Genomic DNA, 17085 nt, shown 5'->3' with positions numbered 1-17085 from the left:
AAAGTCTCACAGATGTCCTTAACTTTCTCAGTTTTCAGTGCCCTTAGTGCCAAGAGATATACCTCACAGTGCTGTTTATTAAACAATTAGGTCCAAACAACCTATTAAGTACTACATCCTAACTACTTAGCCTTTTAAAAAAATACACATAAATTGAAAGAAAAGTATTTTACTTTATTCTTAAATAACCATGGTCACTTATTACTGGGATGTGTGTGCCTACTGGGCACTTCACAATTTCTCAAACACTGGACTTAGACTGGACCTTGCCACTCTCATTTCCTCTTGCACACATATTTTTTTCTGGTACTTTTGTTATATCATAGCACAGGACAAGAAATCCAGCTTCTTAATGACCTATCACCATTGAAAGCAGTGTAGAACAATCTAATATGCTGAACTGCAATCTACCTCAAGCTAGGAGTCGACGCAGTGTCAAACAGATGTTGAGTATCACTGTACACCTGCAAAATTTTAAAAACTTCGTGGTACCCCTCTGAATTTGCAATGGGCCACCAGGTACTTCAGTACATAGTTTGGAAGGAGTAGTCTTAGTACCTGCTGGCTAAAGACCTGGTTAAGCCAATTCTTATTTTAATAGCTTGAATTTTTAATGACTCTAATCATCTCCATGTGAGCAGTTCATCTCTCCAGCAAACAAAACAGATATGCTCTTAAAGAGACAATTGACACCCCTAGATTTTCGCTCAGAATACAACTTGACAATCTATGTCTAAACAATCTACACCTCTAGATTTTCCCTCAGAATACATCCTATAGGGTGTTTAATCTTTGTAAAGAACCCAGCTGTAGGAGAAAAATAACCTGAAGGGCAGCAACATATACTCTTGTGGATCAGTGATTCTCAGCCTGGAAGATGGACAACCTGTTGGAAGCTCTTAAAGAGATAAGGGAGAGAGAGAATCAAGTAGAATATAGCTAACCCTTGAAGAAGTGGTTTTAACTGCTCAGGTTCACTTACATGCAGTTACTTTTCAATAAATATATGACAATTTTTTGGAGATCAGCGACAATTTGAGAAAATTTATAAACAGTGAAAAGAATAATAAAAACATGTTATGAATGCATAAAATATAGTTATCTATCATAAAATATATACAAATTATTAAAATATTAAAACACACACAAACACAGACCGTACATGGTGCTATTTGCAGTTAACAGAGATATAAACAAATGTACAGATGCAATATTAAATCATAACTGCATAGAATTAACGGTAATACATACATATATGTAATAATTTTGAAGCCACCTCCTATTGCTATTGCAGTGAGTTCAAGTATTAGTAAGTATATGATTAAAACACTGTGTGACTCTAATAATCTCCATGTGAGCAGTTCATCTCTCCAGCAAACTGCACATCCCAATACAAAGTAATACCTCCCAGGTCTCACATTTTTTTTCCATCATGTTTAGTGCAATGCTCTAAACCTGGAATAACACCATGGGACCCGACAAAATGCCACTAGTGAGGCTGGAAGTGCGCTCAAGCAGCAAAGACATGACATGACAAGAAGGTGAACTGCGTGATACTGAATTGCCTGAATCCTGCCTAAGGATCATTGTAAGGAAAAAAAAAAAAAAAAAGAAAATTCATGAAATGAAGCAATTGCTACAGCTACATCAACAGGTAGGAAAACTTTGCATGTTTTATGAAATACCTTTTTGTCTCTTGTTGAAAACGCAGCTTTTATGTGGGTGCAGGATATCTATAAGAAAGGCATACACCTACAGAACCTAATCTGATTCAAGAAAAGGCAAAGTCATTCTATGACAAAGCAAAAGGAAAAGTCTATAGTTAAGAATTTAATGCCAGCCAAGGATAATTTGATAACTTTAGAAAGAGGTTTCATTTTAAAAATGTCAAGATAACAGGAGTAACAGGAGAAGCAGATTCTGCTGACAAGCAGCATCGAGTAAGTCCCCACATGCCATTATGAAAATCTTTGAGGAAAAAGGCTATCTGCCTGAAAAGGTTTTTAATACAGATCAAAGTGTCCTATTCTGAAGAAAAAAAGCCACAAAGAATATTAGTAAGGCAGATAAGGGAGTTCCAGAATTTAAGGCAGGAAGGGATAGGCCAACTCTACTGTTTGGTGCAAATGAAGTTTGGTTTATAATCAGAACTGCCCTTATTTACAATTCTGCTAAACCCTGGAGCCTTGAGGGGAAAAGAAAAATACCAGGGGCCAGCCCTGTGGTCACACAAGACGACCTAGACAAAGAGAACCCTTGTTCTAGACTGGTGCCATCAATGCTTTGTTCCTGAAGTTAGAAAGCACCTTGGCAGTAAGGGATGGTCTTTTAAAGTTCTGACTGTATGTATGTATCTATAGAGATACCTATATATCTAAATATAGATAGATTTATAGATATATATCTATAGATATCAGATATATATTTAGAGACATCAGATATATATATAGATATCAGAGATATCTACACACACACATTTAATTAGATATAAGGTCTTGTTATGTTGCCTAGCCTGGTCTTGAACTTCTGGTCTCTAGCCTCACACTTCGGCCTCCCAAAGTGCTAGGATTACAAACCTCTGCAACTAGCCTTTCTTTCATTATTATTATTATTATTATTATTATTTTTAATTCATCTGATATTGGATAATCCCTTGCCTCCCAGAACCTCAATGAGATACTGAAGGTGTCAAAGTGGCCTTCTTGCCCCAAAACACCATACCTCTAAATCAGTGTCTACATCTGGGGATTGTAAGACCTTTTAAGGCTCATTATACAAGGAACCATAAAGCCTCTATGGAAAGGGACGTTAAAAATCCTTAGTAGAAAGATTTTCAGGTAAGTCTGGAAGAATTACACCACTGATGCTATCGTTGCTATAGAAAAACCCATGGAGCCTAAAACAATACACTTCTGCTAGAGAAAACTGTGTCCACATGCTGTGCATGACTCCACAAGATTTACAACAGAGCCATGGAAATCATGAAAGAGATTGTAGATATCATAAAAATGGTAGAGGATGAAGGGTTCAAGACATGAATACAAGAGAAATTTAAGAGCAAATGGACAACGACAAAGAAGGAGTGCCAGAAAACAAATGGACATGAGACAATCAGCAGAAAAATTCTGTTTATTCAAGGTTGCTTTATGACAGACCCTTCTATGATACAAGCACTGAAGCTAACGCAAATGTTGGAAGATTCGTACTGTACGGAAACATTTTTTGAGAAATGACAAAGCAAGTCCAAAATTAAAGTTATACTAAGTGTGCTTGCCTCTCTTGCCTCCCCATCCACTGCCTCTACTTCTGCCATCCCTGAGCTAGCAAGACCAACCCCTTCTCTTATTCCACCTTCTCTAGCCTATTTAATGTGAAGACGACAAGGATGCAGACCTTTATGATGAGCCACTTCCACTTAATGAATAATAAATATATTTTCTCTTCCTTATGATTTTCTTAATAGCATTTTCTTTTCTCTAACTTACTTTAAGAACACAGTATGTAATATATAAGATACACAAAATACATGTTAATCGACTGTTCCTGCTACCAGTAAGATGTTCTAGTCAATAGTAGGCTTTTAGTAGTTAAGTTTTTTGGGAGTCAAAACTTATACTCAAATTTTCAGCTGTGCAGGGGATCAGCACCTCTAACCTCCACATTGTTCAAAGGTCAACTGTATATATATTAAAATATTCAGTAGTATTATCTAGGGAAAAAAACTATTTTAATCCTCTTTTTCTTCCAAATGACAAAAAGTATGATCAAAATTATTGTTGTTGTGGACCAATAATTGGAAGTATGACTATAAAAGATTTTACGACTGGTGAGGTTTCTTTCATAATTTTTCAAAAGTTGTAATTTAAAAAATACAAACATCTGTTTTTAACATGTCTTCCTTCAATTTCATTTGAAATTTAACAAATTAAATGTGATAATTAAAAATACATCAGTGAAAAAAAAATTCATCAGTGCAAAGTTAGCTAATTTGTTTTCTTCCAAAATAAATAACATATGCCATGGACGATAAACTTTATCCATGGATCAAACCATATCTATCACAGTCACATAATTTGTGCTTAAGTGTTAAATCATTAGCCTGTATGTTAGAATGTCACAAAAAAAAACCCTCATAAATTTATTATTTTATCTTATGAATGTCATTGAAGATATTATCTACTCCATCGGACAGGGTCTTCTCTCTGTTCCTGGTATTAGAAAAGCTGAAAACTTGACTTTTGTCTTAGCAACACTATACTGTACAGATTACTTTTCCTTCTTTTGGCCACAAAGATGCTTAAGATAGCATCATGCCTCCCTAATGATTAAATACGCCATTCCAAAACCAAACTGACACCCAAAGAAGAAAATAACGACAACAATAAAAAAAAAATTATTATGGTGTTGCTTCACCAACCCAACGATTTGGGGGGATGTAATTTAATGAAGCTACTAAATATATATACGCTCACCTTGTATCATAAGATATTAAATAAAAAATGCTCTAGTCTAACATATATAATACAGATTATTGTGATAATATGAGAAATCAAGCCGAATGGATTTATAGTTTCAACTCCAATTAAAATATAAATGTACTCCACATTTAAACATTACAATACTTTACCTAAAACACAGGTTATTTAAGCTGCTGACAGGAAGGAACACGAAAATTAACGTTTTGGACACCATGATATATATTTGGGGTAGAGGACTAGATAAAAGTTTTACATTAAAGAATACATTCAACATGTACGGTAAGTCTCTAAAGTAGGGCTGTACAACAGAAATGTAGTATCAGCAACAACTATGAGCTACCTATGTAATTTTAAGTGGCCACATTAAAAAAACAGGAGAAAGACACAGGTAAAATTATTTTAATCATACATCCAAAAGATTATCATTTCAACATGTAATCATTATAAAATACTTATTACTAAGCTAGTTTACTTTTTTCTTATATGAAGTCTTCAAAATCTGTGTGTGTTTTAACTTGGAACATATCTCAATATGAACTAGTCTTATTTTAAATGCTCAAAAGCAGCATGTGGCTAGTGATAATCCACTGAACAGCTTAGGTCTAAAGACAATGAAAAACTTTATTTTCAGTGATTTAACTGTATATCCTCAAAGTATATTTAATTCACCATATTTGAAGGTATTATTTTCCTGTTGAAAATTATTTGCTAGACTCATGTTCTGTAATTAAACAATAGAAAGAATACCTTCTCAAGTTAAACTTTTACAAATACTTTTAAATTTTTACTTTATTTTGAGACAAGGTCTTGCTCTGTCACCCAGGCTGGATCACAGTGGCATGATCATGGCTCACCGTAGCCTCAAACTCCTGGGCTCTAGCAATCCTCCTGCCTCAGCCTCCTGAGGAGCATGAGGCTAATATTTTCATTTTCTGTAGATACGGGGTTTCGCTCTACTGCCCAGGCTGGTCTTGAGATCCAGGCCTCAACCTCTCAAAGTGTTGAAATGATAAGAATGAGCCACCATGCCCAGCCATGTAAGTTTTCAAAAGGTCAAATAAAAAAAAAACCCTCAAAAATATAATCTACAGTTAATGACATAACACTGAAAAAGTCAGTTTCAAAGGCACAAAGTGAAGATGAAATAAATGCTGATACAGCATTTGTTCATCAGCATTTGTTCTCGTTTATCTTCTAGAAGTGTTTTAAGCTTTATCGAATATAGCAAAACAGGCATAAGATGGCTAAAAAGGGTTTCACTAAAAGTAAATAAACTGGCAACCATCACATGTACTTATATTTACAAATAATGCACACTTTAATGATCATAATAAATTATTTGCACCTCACCTTAATGAAAGCGGCTCTCAGTGTCTGAGCTGCAGATAGATTTACTCGTTCTAGCTGCAATAAAAATTTAAAATCATTATGAATATCAACTTTATTGGGAAAAGCACATTCCTGAGATTCCATTCTGTAGCAATCACATGAATACATTAAACATTTAATCAACAAACATCCTTGTTAATAATTGTACATCACCATAATTCTTCAATTAGGGTATCAAACATTTTCAATGAAAACCATGAAAAATTTTAAGTCCTTAATTTTTTATAAAAAAATTAAAAGCAACCCAAATGCTTTTAATTTTAATATAAAATATGTGAAATTTATAATTTCAAAAGATTAACAGTCTTACTATACACATTAATTCAGTTTTCAGCGAACTAAAGGCAAAGAATTTCATAAAAATAATTCCATTTTTATAACTGCCAAGCTTAAAAAAAAAAACCTAGTTAAATTCTGATTTTTTCAGTCCTTAATGATTGAGCTAGTTAACTCAATAAAATTCAACTGTATTTATTTTTTATTAGGGACAATATTAAATTAAAAACAATGTAACCTATATAGATTTTACCAAGCAGAATATTTCTACACAAATCTTATGAACATATATTATGCAATAAAGTCTTCCCTTGAGGCAAGAAAAATATAAGTTTTGCTTTAGAAATCACTCACACACACACACACACCCCTCTGTATGGGATCTCTAACACTTTAAATCAATTTCTTTTCTAAACAAGAAGTTACAAATGCTAAGAACCGTATCTCCCTACAAATTATTCACCTTAAGCACAAAGCAAAAGCAACAGAATCTGACAAGGTAGTTTATCCACCAAAAACCAACGAACCATTTAGCTTAATATTTATCAAGACTTCTAACAAATCTTGTAAAATCTAATAATGCCTCAGTGGGTAAAAAGGAAGGCATAAAAAACCCAGTAAACAAATGTAGAAAGAAATAACTACCTAAGTAGTTCATAATTAACGAAGACATGTTTCCAAAAAATGGAGAGCTTCCTACTTCAAAGTAATTAATGTAATTATAGTGAATACTACTAAGATTAAAGTAACAATATGGCTCATTAGATCTCAAGTTCTTGTTATGCAAGAGAGGCAGAGACAGACATAAAAAATGAATGTTTCCATTCTGATAGGAACCATTTCCTTACTGAGGTTTACACCACACTCTGACCTCTTTTAAAAAGGTCTGAGTCAGCTGTATGCCTTCAAGTATCAACATTATTAGTTCATTCTGTATTGCCCTGAATGGTATGTTAAAGGATTCAGACAAGTAAAAGTGCCCCGAAAAGTTCATGAAGAGCTTAACAAGATTATCTAAGATAGTTATCAACATCTCTAGATTTCTAGACTCATTTTACTTATGTGAACCTGAACAACAACAACAAAGTCACAGGAAGCTCATACATATACTACATCAAAAAATCTGTGAGCTCAGAAGCACTTCACCAAAATTCTGCTGGGAGCCATCTGGAGATACACTGCAGTCATGCATCGCTTATGGGGATGGATACCATAGAGAAACATGTCATCAGGTGATTTCAACATTATGTGAACATCACAAAATGTACTGACATAAACCTACAGGGACAACCTAACACACACGTAGGCTATATGGTGTTGCCTACTGTGCCTAGGCTACAAACCTATTACGTTTACTGAACTGACTACTATAGTCAACTGTAACACAATGTTAAGTATTTGTGTATGTAAACAAAAAGAGGTAATGTGTTGTACTACAATGAACAATGGCTTTAACATCACTAGGTGACAGGAATTTTTCAGCTCAATTGTAATCTTATGGGACAATCGTCATATATGTCATCCATCCACCACTGACTGAAATGTTATGTGGCACATGACTGCATATATACCCAAAGGCCTTACAATAAAGCCAAAAGGCTTTCTTATTCATATGGTATTGATATATTCACGGTGTCCAAAACAGTACCAGGCACCTAGCTATTGTTTGAACTGAATTTAATCTCTCATCCATAAATTTAACTGACCTGTTCTTAAATCTATCTGTAATTTCAGCCTATACTACTTAGGTAGCAAGATACGTTATCTTCTTCTCCATTTTACAAAGGAAGAAACTCAGTTTGACGCTAAATCCTGTAAACGAGCCACTAAGGCTACCCTGACTCCCTGTACTCACTCTTCCAGACTGAAGCCATCGAATCTCTTCAACACTGCTTCTTTAAGGACCGACACATTACTGAGTTCCAACCATGTACTTGGGTTCCTACACGTACAACATGAAGCAGCTATATGAAAAGTGGAGTGACAGCCATCAGTTAAAACAGAAAGAAGTCTTTATAACATGGGAGTTGAACTGGTCTTTAAAAAGTGTGTTGTGGCCTCTTAAAATCATCCATTCTGGGAAGTTGTCCCACTTAGAAGTTTCTTCAGGGTTGGTAACACACGGGATGTCATGATTTCATGTAAATATAGGAAAGAAAAGGACTTCCATTTTGTTTCCAGTCTCTTTAGAGGCCAGCACTTTTTGAGCTTTAAGGTAACAGTCTTCATCTAAGGCATCTTTAAAGAATAAACACAATAACCTTCTTGGTAGTAACTGATAGTGCATACACTGTATTTTGGGTCTGCTGAAGGAGGAATATATGACTGCACCTCGTACTAATGGATACTGGGACAGAGAGAGGCTGCTTGGGCCTCAGTTATACAGTATGTCCGTGTTACCAGGAAAGGAGTAAGAGAAAATAAGAGAATCAGAGTGAAAGAAAAGGTATGTAACACACTTCATCTCTCCAAAAAGAGAAGGAAAAGTACTCCCGAAGCACATTTGGAGACAACAGATAGGCTGGGTGAGCCTAACAGGAGATCTTACCTCAACCTCCCATTCTGCCTACTCTGTTTTGTGAGTTCCTTCTGTAACATATTGTTGATAGTCTTTAAGAACACTTACACTTACTACCAACCACAAATCAGGCAAATTTACTCTGCTTCACTTATAAAAATATTTTAAAAGCTTCCACATAACTCTGCTTCCATGAAGAGTACATTTATTGTTTTGCTCTTTCCAGAAGTATCAGTTTCTTCTACACTTTTCTAGCATCAAGCTAGTTTCCTAAAACCATAATTAAAAAAAAAAAATCCATTAGCCCTTCGGTTACTCACGTTTTAAAAGACTCTTGCTTTCATACTTTTGTGAAAGCTCTGTGGTGTGTTGTTGTTTGATTTTTTTAAAGGTCAAAATAATTAGGATAACTGGATCCAAATTGTGTACAAATCTACTTGCCTCTTCAAAATCAGGCAAGATTTGACTTTTTCCATGTTGACACTCCTCTCCCTACCCACACTAAACAAAGATTGTTGATCCTATTTCTTAAGAAGAATTAAACTGGGCCAAGTTACAAGAATAAATCCTTCAAATACATCTCCTGTGACTCAAATAAAAGTGAGGTGAGTCAAGAAAAAAAAATAATAATAATGCAAGAAAGAAGTAATGGAATCAAGAGGTTACTTATTAGTTTTTGATCTGTCACAGAGAAAGATAACACAATCAGCTGTATTTTGTACATGTGAAGTCCAACACGTGTTTCTAATAGAATCAGTACTTTGGGTTGCCAAGCTGTCTGGCAAAAAATGTAAACAGAACGACCTATTATAAAAATATTCCATTAAAACACTGCCTACAAGTATACAAAACTGTGAAATACATGTGAAAAATTTCTTAATAATAGCTCTTAACACTTACTATATAACTAGTACTATTTTAAACACTTTACATCAATTTATTTATTTCACAGAGTTGTTAGGATAATGAAGTACACTACTGTTCATCCCAGTTTTACAAATAAGGAAACAGATAAGATTAAATAACATACTAAAAAAAACGGTAATTCAAACCCAAAACGTTGATTATGATCACTTCCTGATAGGACTGTAGATGAAATCTCTGTCTGCATTACAGAATGTTTACTATGCTTTAAGTTTGAGGTCTGGTTTATTTTATCTTAACAGGAAAAAAAGATAAGAGGGGAGGCAAAGCAAGATGGCCGAATCAAAGCCTCCATTGAGGGCCGGGAGCGGTGGCTCAAGCCTGTAATCCCAGCACTTTGGGAGGCCAAGGCGGGTGGATCACGAGGTCAAGAGATCAAGACCATCCTGGTCAACATGGTGAAACCCCGTCTCTACTAAAAATTAGCTGGGCATGGTGGCGCATGCCTGTAATCCCAGCTACTCAGGAGGCTGAGGCAGAAGAATTGCCTGAACCCAGGAGGCGGAGGTTGTGGTGAGCCGAGATTGCACCATTGCACTCCAGCCTGGGTAACAAGAGTGAAACTCTGTCTCAAAAAAAAAAAAAAAAACAAAGCCTCCATTGATAAGAACGTTCCCTCTGCTGGAATAGCAATTTTACCAACTACACATAAAAAAGCACTGCCAAAGAACTAAAAATCAAGTGAGCAATCATAGTACCATAGTTTTAATTTCATACTGCTCAAAGAGGCAATAAAGAGGGCAGGAAAGACCATCTTCAATTGCTGATGCCACCTCTCCCCCATCCTGCAATAGCAGCTATGTGGCATGGACAAACAATAAGTGTACTTGGGTGGGAGAGCACAGGAACTAGGGGACTTTGCAGTGCTGACCAATCACGGTGGAGAGCAAAAGTGTGCTGGGCTCAGCTAGCAGTCACCCACAAAAGGGAGCATTTGGACATGACCTAGTCAGAGGAAAATCGCCCATCCAAGAGGCTGGAAATTGAGCAAGCCTTGCCACCAACGGCTAAAGTGCTCTAGGGTCCCAGGTAAACTTGAAAGGCAGTCTAGGACACAAGGACTACAATTCCTGGGCAAGTCTTAGTCTTATAGAGTCAGTGGACTAAGTCAGCACATGACCAGCTGAGCCACTACGCGGGGCAACCAAGACAACAGATGTGTCACTTCTCCCCAGACCCCAGGCGATGGAGCTCATAGCAATGATAAGGGACTCCTTCCTTCTGCTTCAGGATAGGAAGGCAAAAAGTAAAGGCAACAGAAGTTTGTCTTTTACCTTGTATACCACCTCAGTCACAGTAGGATAAGGCAGCAGTCAGAGTCCTGATGCCCCATTCCAGGCCCAGCTCCTGGACAACATTTCTAGATACACCCTGGGCCAAAAGGAACCCACTGCCTTGAAGGGAAGGACCCAATCCCGGCAGGATTTGTTGCTTGCTGACTAAAGAACACTCAGGCCTGAATTACCAACAGCAATACCCAGGTAGTAAGCTGTAGGCCTTGGTTGAGATTCAGACATGCTGGCTTGAGGTGAAATGTGGCAAATTCCCAGCTCACTGTGGTGGCTACAGTGAGAGCCACCTGCTTGAGAAAAGGAAAAGAAAAAATAAAAGAGATTTTTGTCTTAAGTATCTTAGGTATCAGTTTACATCTTGAGGTCCCTGGGTCCAGGCCTAGGCTTTTGGACAGTATTTCTAGACCTGCCCTGTCCAAGAGGAGCCAATTGCCCTGAAGAGTGAAGCTCAGACCCAGCAACAATCACCACAGGCTGACTGAAGAGCCCTTGGGATTTAAGTGAACATCCACAGTGGCCTAGCAGAACTCCCCGCGTGCCAGTGACCACAGAGAGAGGCTCTTCTGCCTATAGAAAGGAGAGAGAAGACTGGGAAAAACTTTGTCTTGTGCTTTCAGTGTCAGCCTAGCCACTGCAGAAAAGAACACCAGGTCATTTTCTAAGGTTTCTGACTCTTAATTCCTGGACCCCAGAGTGCATCTCTAAACCATGTGGGGCCTGGGGAACTCACCACATTGAAGGGAAGGACATAAATCTGGCTGGCTTCACTACCTGCTGATTGTAGAGCCAAAGGGCCTTAAGTGAACATAGGTGGTAGGCAGGTAGTAGTTACAGCAGGCCCTGGGTCATACCCGCTGCTGTAATAGCTTTAGGTCTGATCCAGTGCAATTCCAGAGGTGGTGGCAACAGGGGTATCATCCACCCCCCAGTTTCAGGCAGCTCAGCAGAGAGAGACAGAAAAACACATCTGTTTGTGAGAAAGTAAGGAAAGAGAACAAGAGTCTCTTTCTGGTAATCCAGATAATTCTTCTGGATCTCAGTCAACACCACCAAGGCTGCAGTATCTCTATGAGACTGAAAGAACCCCAGCATTAGTGAGCTTGGGGCCTAAGTCCTTTTGAATACTTAGAAAGTCTTCCCAAGAAAGACGCACAAAAACAAGCCCAGACTGAAAAGACTACAATAAATACCTAACTCTTCAATGACTAGACACCAACAAATATGCAGAAGCATCAAGACCATCCAGAAAAACATGACCTCACCAAACGAATTATATAAGGCACCAGGGATCAATCCTGGAGAAACACAGATGAGTGACTTTTCAGCCAGAGAATTCAAAATGACTGTGTTGAGGAAACACAATGACATTCAAGATAACTCAGAGAAAGAATTCAGAATCCTATCAGACAAATTTAACAAAAAAACTGAAATTATTTTTTAAAATAAAGCAGAAATTCCAGAATTGAAAAATGCAACTGACATACTGAAGAATGCATCAGCCTCCTAATAGCAGAATGAACCAAGTGGAAGAAATAATTAGTGAGCTTGAAAACAGACTATTGAAAATGCACAGAGGACTCAAAAGTACAAGTAAGAATTAAACACTCCTACAAGATCTAGAAAATAGTCTCAAAAGGGTGAATCTTAAGAGTTATTGGCATTAAAGAGGAGGTAGAAAAAGAGATAGAGGTAGAAAGTTTATTCAAAGCAATAGTAACAGAGAACTTTCCAAACCTAGAGAGAGATAGCAATATCTAAGTACAAGAAGGTTATAGAACACCAAGAAGAGTTAACCCAAAAAAGACTGTGTCGAGGCATTTAATAATCAAACCCCCAAAGGTCAAGGATAAAGGTTCCTAAAAGCAGCAAGAGAAAAGAAACAAACAACATACAATGGAGCTCCAATCTGTCTGCAAGACTTTTCAGTGGAAACTTTACAGGACATGAGTGAGTGGTATGACATATTTAAGATACTGAAAGAAAAAAATTTTATCCTAGAATATCCAACAAAAATATCCTTCAAACATGAAGGAGAAATAAAAGACCTTCCCAAACAAATGAAAGCTGAAAGTTTTAATCAACACCAGACTTTTCCTAGAAGAAATAACAAGGAGAGTTCTTCGATCTGAAAGAAAAGGACATTGATGAGTAAAAAATCTTCTGAAAGTGCAAAACTCAGTGGTAATAGTGAGTGCACAGAAAAACATAAAATATTATAATACTGTAATTGCGATGTGTAAACTACTCTTAAGTAGAAAGACTAATAATGAACCAATCAAAAATAGTAACTATAACAACTTTTCAAGACAAACAGTACAATAAGACAAAGAGAAACAACAAAAATTAAAAAATGAGAGGCATGAAGTATAGAGATTTTATTGGTTTTCATTTTGCTCGTTTATTTATGTAATCACTGATAAAGCTGGCATCGGTTTAAAATAATAGGTAATAAGATAGTGCTTGGAAGCCTTACGATAACCTCAAAACAAAAAACATACGATGTACACACCAAAAATACGAAGAAATTAAAACATGCCACCAGAGAAAACGCCTTCACTAAAAGGAAGATAGAAAGGAAGGAATGAAGAAGAGAAGACCACAAAATAACCAGAAAACAAGTAACAATATGGCAGGGTAAGTCCTTAACAATAATAGCACTGAATGTGAATGAACTAAACCATCTAATCAAAAGACAAAGAGTGGCAAAATGGATTAAAAACCAAGAACAATCTGTTGCCTACAAGAAACACATTTCACCTATAAAGACACCTGAAATCAAAATAAAGAGACAGAAAAATATACTCCATGCAAATGGAAACCAAAAAAAGGGTAGGAGTAATTATACTTGTATCAGACAAAATAGATTTCCAGACAAAAATTATAAGGAGAAAAAGGCCATTATATAATGATAAAGGGTTCAATTCAGTAAGAGGATATAACTATAAATATATATGCATCCAATGCTAGTGCACCCAGAAACATAAAGCAAATATTATTAACGCTAAATGGAGAGACTGACCAAAAGATTATAAAAGCTGGAGACTTCACCACCTGACTTCAGTATTGGACAAATCTTTCAGACAAAAAAATCAACAAAGAAGCATCAGACTACATCTGCACTACAGAACAAATGAACCTAAACAGAATATTTCATAAAACAGCTGCAGAATACAGATTCTTTTCCCCAGCACATGGATCATTCTCAAGGACAGACCGTATGGTAGGTCACAATGGAAGGCTTAAAACATTCGATTAATACCAAACATCTTCTCTAAACAATCCAATAAAACTAGAAACCAATAACGAGAAATTTTTGAAACTATAAAAACACATGGAAATTAAATAATAGGCTTCTGAATGAATTGTGGATAAATAAAAAAATTTAAGAAAGAAAACGAAAAATTTCTTGAAACAACAGAAACAGAGCATACTGAAACCTATGGGATACAGCGAAACCAGTACTAAAAGGGAATTTTAAAGCTCTAAGTGTTTACATCAAAAAAGAACAAACACCTAAAAATAACATGCATTTCTTAACCAGAAAAGAGCAAACTAAACCCAAAATTAGAAGATGAAAAGAAATAATAATAAAGATCAGAGCAGAGATAAATGAAATTGAGACAAACACAAAAGATCAATAAAACAAAAACATGCAGAGTACATATTCTGCAAGTGTATTTTTAAAAAGATAAGCAAAATTGACACAACTTTAAACCAACTTAGAAAAAAAGAAAGAAGACCCAAATAAATAAAATCAGAGATAAAAAGGGAGATATTACAACTAATACCACAGAAATTGAAAGGATCATTAGTGGCTACAATGAGCCACAGTATGGTAATAAATTGAAAAATCTAGAGGAAATGGATAAATTCCCAGACACATAACAGCTATAAAGATTGAACCAGGAAGCTATCAAGATTGAACAGGCCAATAATAAGTAACAAAATCAAAGCTGTAATAAAACCAACACCCAGTAAAGAAAAGTCCAGCATTCGATGGCTTCACTGCTGAATTCTGCCAAACATTTGAAGAACCAATACCTATCCTACTCAAACTATTCCGAAAAACAGAGGAAGAGGAAATAATTCCAAAGTCATTTTACAAAGTCAGTATTACCCTGATACCAAATCCAGAGAATGACACATTGAAAAAGGAAAACTACAGGCAAATATCTCTGATAAATAAATCCTCAACAACATACTAACAAGCCGAATTCAACAATACCTTAGAAAGATCATTCATCATAACCAAGGAGATTTACCCCAGGATGCAAGGATGGTTCAACATATGCAAATCAATCAATGTAATACATCCTATCAATAGAATGAAGGACAAAAATCATATGATCATTTCAACCAATGCTGAAAAAGCATTTGATACAATTCAACACCCTTTATGATAAAAACTCTCAAAAAACTGGGTATTGAAGGAACATACCTCAACATAGTAACAGCCATATACAAGAGACCCACAGCTAGTATCATACTGACCAGGGAAAAACTGAAAGCCTTTCCTCTAAGATCTGGAATATGACAAGGATGCCCACTGCCACCACTGTTATTCAACACAGTACTGGAAGTCCTAGCTAGAGCAACTGTACAAGAGAAAGAAATAAAGGGCATCCAAATTAGAAAGGAAGAAGTCTAATTATCCTTGTTTGTAGATGATATGATCTTAATTTGGAGAAACCTAAAGACTCCACAAGAAAACTATTAGAACTGATAAATTATATGTAAAGTTGCAGAATACAAAATCAACAGCATTTCTATATGCCAACAGTGAACAATCAGAAAAACAAATTTAAAAAAGTAATCCAATTTATAATAGCCACAAATAAAATTAAATACTTAGGAATTAAGTTAACCAAGGAACTGAAAGACCTTTACAATGAAAAGTATAAAACACTGATGAAGGCAATTAGACACAAAAAAAGGAAAGATGTTCTATGTTAATGGATTGAAGAATCAATACTGTTAAAATGCCCATAGTACTCAAAGCAATCTACAGATTCGATGTAATCCCTAGTAAAATACTAGTAACATTCTGCACAGAAATAGAAAAAAAAATCCTAAAATTTATATAGAACCGCAAAAGACCCAGAATAGCCAAAAAGAATGAAAATAGAAGAGTCACACTGCCTGACTTCAAATTATACGACAGAGCTATAGCAGCCAAAACACCATCTACTAGCAAAAAAAAAAAAAAAAAAAAAAGACACACACAGACCAATGAAACAGAATAGAGAACCCTGAAACAAATGCATATGCCTATAGTGAATTCAGTAACAAAGGTACGAAGAACATATACTACAGAAAAGAGTCTTCTTTAATAAACGGTGCACAGAAAACTGGATATCACATGTAGAACAAAGTGGATCCCTATCTCTTGCTGCATAGAAAAATTATATATGGATTAAAGATTTAAATCTCAAACATCAAACTATGAAACTACTGCAAGAAGACATCCACAAAACTCTCCAGAACAATAGTGTGGGGAAATTTTTCTTATGTAATAATACCCCACACACACAGGCAACCAAAGGAAACATGGACAAATAGGATCACATCAAGTTAAAGAGCTCTGCACAGCAAAGAAATAATCAACAAAATGAAGAGACAACCCACAGAATGGGAGAAAAGTGTAAACTGTCAATGTAACAAGGATTAATAGCCAGAATCTATGAAGAACTCAGACAATTTCACAGGAAAAAAAAAAATCTAACAATGCAATTTTAAAATGGGCTAAAGATCTGAGTAGACATTTTTCAAAAGAAGACATACAAATGACAAATATGAATATGAAAAGGTGCTCAACATCATAGACCATCAGAGAAATGATAATCAAAGCTACAATGAGATAGCATCTCATCCCAATTAAAATGGCTTTTAAGCAAAAGACAAAGGAATAACAAATGCTGGTACGGATGTGGAGAAAAACCCTCACATACTGCTGGCTGGAATGTAAATTAGTACAACCCTGTGGAGAACAGTTTGGAGGTTCCTCAAAAAACAAAAAACAGAGGTACCATATGATCTTCTGGTACCAGCAATCCCAATGCTGGGTATATACCCAAAAGAAAGAAAGTCCGTATGTAGAACAGATTTCTACACTCCCATGTTTGCTGCATCACTGTTCACAGCAGCCAAGAATTTGAAGCAACCTAAGGGTCAACAGATGAACAGACAGAGAAAATGTGGTACACATATA

General features: G+C 35.9%; 1 protein-coding gene across 3 annotated transcripts in view; it reads right to left on the bottom strand.

Moving 5' to 3' along the window:
- Positions 1-17085, bottom strand: part of PDCD10 (programmed cell death 10) — a 50452-nt gene that overhangs the window by 14504 nt on the left and 18863 nt on the right. For all 3 annotated transcript variants that reach the window (XM_008983515.5, XM_002759415.7, XM_078353889.1), the window contains one exon: positions 5829-5882. In XM_008983515.5, the coding sequence (XP_008981763.1) occupies positions 5829-5882 (54 nt within the window). The remainder of the gene's footprint in view (positions 1-5828; positions 5883-17085) is intronic.

This window comes from Callithrix jacchus, chromosome 17 (assembly GCF_049354715.1).
Source record: "Callithrix jacchus isolate 240 chromosome 17, calJac240_pri, whole genome shotgun sequence".
In the NCBI taxonomy this organism is placed as follows: domain Eukaryota; kingdom Metazoa; phylum Chordata; class Mammalia; order Primates; family Cebidae; genus Callithrix; species Callithrix jacchus.
Note: the sequence above shows the minus strand (reverse complement) of the source record. Positions and strands in the feature narration are given on the sequence as shown.